At 41.3% G+C, this 3056-nt stretch overlaps 1 protein-coding gene across 1 annotated transcript; it reads left to right on the top strand.

Annotated features, from left to right (window-relative positions):
* The first annotated feature begins 1516 nt into the window (after nucleotides 1-1516).
* Nucleotides 1517-2125, top strand: LOC107647443 (uncharacterized). Its single transcript, XM_016351519.1, has one exon. The coding sequence runs from the start codon at nucleotides 1517-1519 to the stop codon at nucleotides 2123-2125; it is 609 nt and encodes a 202-aa protein (XP_016207005.1).
* The last annotated feature ends 931 nt before the right edge of the window (nucleotides 2126-3056 follow it).

Below are 3056 nucleotides of genomic sequence, written 5' to 3'. Positions count from 1 at the left end.
CTCATGTTTTATGGAACACTCTCGAATCCTCAAGGAGGGGCAGGAGTCGTCCTTACAGAATCCCATGGAAAAAATTTGTCCTTCATGTTTCGATTGGATTTCTCTTGCACCAACAATGAGGCAGAGTATGAAGCACTAATGCTCGGTCTAAAGATGGCTCAAGAAGTTGGTATCAAGAAACTCCATGTCAAAGGAGACTCCAACCTAATAATACAACAGATTCAAGGAGGGTACGACACGAAGGAAAGAAGTCTGGCCTTATGCAGAGAGCAAGTGTGGCGCATGATGAAGGTATTTGATAAGATCTCATTTGAGCATGTACCCCGAATAGAAAACAAGCATGCGGATGCTTTAGCAACATTGGGGAGTAGAGTCACTATTCAAAATGGACAACATGCTTTGGAACACCGGGTAGCTGAAAGTTCTGCCAGAGAAGAAATGATGTCCGTGGAAGGAAAAACCAATGATTGGCGAACGCCTATACATGAACAGCTCAGAACGCTCAACATCACCAAAGAAACAAGAGGATTTTACCTCCTCAATGGGCAAATGTTCAAAAAAAGCAAGGATGGACTCCTCATGAAATGTGTAGGAGAAGAGGAAGGGAAAGAAAAAGCAGAACAACTGCATGGAGCCACTTGCAGAGAAGAGGGCCCTGGTTTGTACTGAAGGCTCCAGAGGTGGGGTATTTATTGGCCGAAAATGAAGTCTCATTGTGATGAATTACAAGCTTCCTGCAAGGCTTGTCAAGAAATAAAAGAAAGTACGCAGATATGTAATGTTCACAATTGGCAACAACCCATCGTAGAGTACCTCGATGCTGGAGTTTTGCCTTCAGAAAAAATAGAAGCTGAGAGATTGAAGAAGAGATCAGAACGCTACTTCTTGCAGAAAGGTGAGTTGTTCAAAAAGAGTTTTACCGGAGAGATGCTGAAATGCGTTCGAGAGGAAGAAAAAGATAAAGTCTTGGAAGAAGTCCATCAAGGAGTATGTGGAAGACACCAAGGAGGAAGGGCCTTGTGGTATGAACTAATCAGGATTGGCTATTATTGGCCAAAAATGAAGGAAGATGCAATCAACTGGGCCAAGAGGTGTCCGCAATGCCAAAAGCATGCAAACTTGATACATGCGCCAAGCGTGCAGAAGAACAGCCTCAAAACACCATACCCATTCCATACATGGGCGGTAGATTTTATGGGACCAATCAACCCCCTATCAATGGGGAAGAAATGGATTCTAGTTGCAACTGAAAGCTTCACCAAGTGGGTGGAGGCTGTGGCTATTAGGGAAGCAAATACTGAAGCAGTAGTGAGATTTATCAAAGAAAATATAATATGCAGGTTCGGGCTGCTAAGTGTTCTAGTGTCCGATAATGGAACCCACTTTGTTAACCAAAGAGTGTGGGGGTATTCTTGAACAATACCAAATCAAACATCACAAGTCTTCTCCCTACTACCCGCAAGGCAATGGCCAGGCAGAGGCTACTAACAAGAGCCTTTTGAAAATACTCACAAAGATGGTGACCGATGCCCATAAATATTGGAGTGAATACCTACCACTTGCTCTTTGGACTTACAGAACAACCAGACATGGAACAAGTGGAGTAACACCCTTCTCGTTGGTTTACGGGGTTGAAGCTGTACTGCCAGCAGAGATTGAAGTACCCACCGCCAGGATGTTGTTAGACGAAGCAAGGGATCGTGAAGTTGAGTTGCAAGAATTGGAAGAAAAAAGAGAAGTTGTGGGAAGCAAGATGGAAGAATACCATCGGAGACTAGCATTAGCTTATGACAAGCATGTTCGGCCCAGGGTGTTCCTAGAGGGTGATCTGGTATTAAAATCAGTAGACGCAGTAATGAGAAAGATGTCTTTGCCAAAATGGGCTCCCAAATGGGAGGGTCCTTACATTGTTTCTGAAGTACACCCAACGGACACTGTATCTTGCTGGACCCAGATCATGGAACAACCACTGGCCCCATCAATTTCAAGTATGTCAAGAAGTACTATGCCTAATTTCAGCTTTAGTAGCTTGAATTTCAATTCCAAAAGGCTTTTTTATCAAGAGCCAATGTTTATGTTATATTATTCTACAAGCATCTTGCAATGCATGAAAAAATTGCATTAGCAATTATATACTCAAAAGTTGTGAATGATGCATCTTAAGAAATCTGCAGTACAAAATATTTCAAAAAAGTGAAGTGCCCTACCCTCCAAGCTCCTAAAAAAGAGAGAGAACATAAATAGGGTAAGAAAGTTCTAGGTACCTTCCTTTTTTGGCCTGAAAAAAAAAGGTAGAGAAAAAAAAAATAGCAGTAGATAATCCTGCTCATCTTAAAATCATACCCTCCTCCTGCAAAAAGAAAAAAAAAGTGTGTATCTAAAATAAAATGATCACACAAGCAGGTAAAGTCCTTGGAGGAGTATGTATATTATAAAAAAAATGAGGGAAAACATAACACCCAAAAAGAGGTGTACAATGAAAGTCATAGAAGCAGCAAAAAAAAATAATACATTTTGTCAAAGGTTACATATCTTACAAAATAAAGTGCTGAAAAACTATCACAGCCACAAAATATCACTGTAAGAAATCACAGAAGAAGCAGCCTCCTTATGCTTGGCTAATTGCTCTCGCTCCAGGCTGACGCTGGCTAACCTAGCCTTTATGGTGTTCAATTCAGATGTAAGCTTGTTAACCTTTTCTTGAAGAGCAGAAACATCAGAAGATAGAACATGATACTCTTTAGACAACAATTCTTCTCTAGCAGGATCAGATACCCCAGGTGGAGGCTCCAATTTAGTAGAAAGGTTCTCAAGCCAATGACCACTAAATTTAAATAACTTAAGGTTATTTAGATGATTTTCTACTATATCCCGATGAGCACCCCACAAGTCTGCAAGGGAATGTGAAGTAAAGAAATTCCATGCGTCCAGAAAAGCTTGATACCCAAGCTTCTTGAAAAGGCAGTTTAGGTCATTTGGAAGCAGGAAGGAAGGAGCCCGGGATGCAATCTCCGATTACAAGTTCTTTGCATCGTCATCAAAATGCTCAAACTCAT

The sequence above is a fragment of the Arachis ipaensis genome, chromosome B1 (assembly GCF_059453495.1).
Source record: "Arachis ipaensis isolate K30076 ecotype BB chromosome B1, ASM5945349v1, whole genome shotgun sequence".
Lineage (NCBI taxonomy): Eukaryota > Viridiplantae > Streptophyta > Magnoliopsida > Fabales > Fabaceae > Arachis > Arachis ipaensis.
This window is presented reverse-complemented; position numbering and strand designations above follow the sequence as displayed.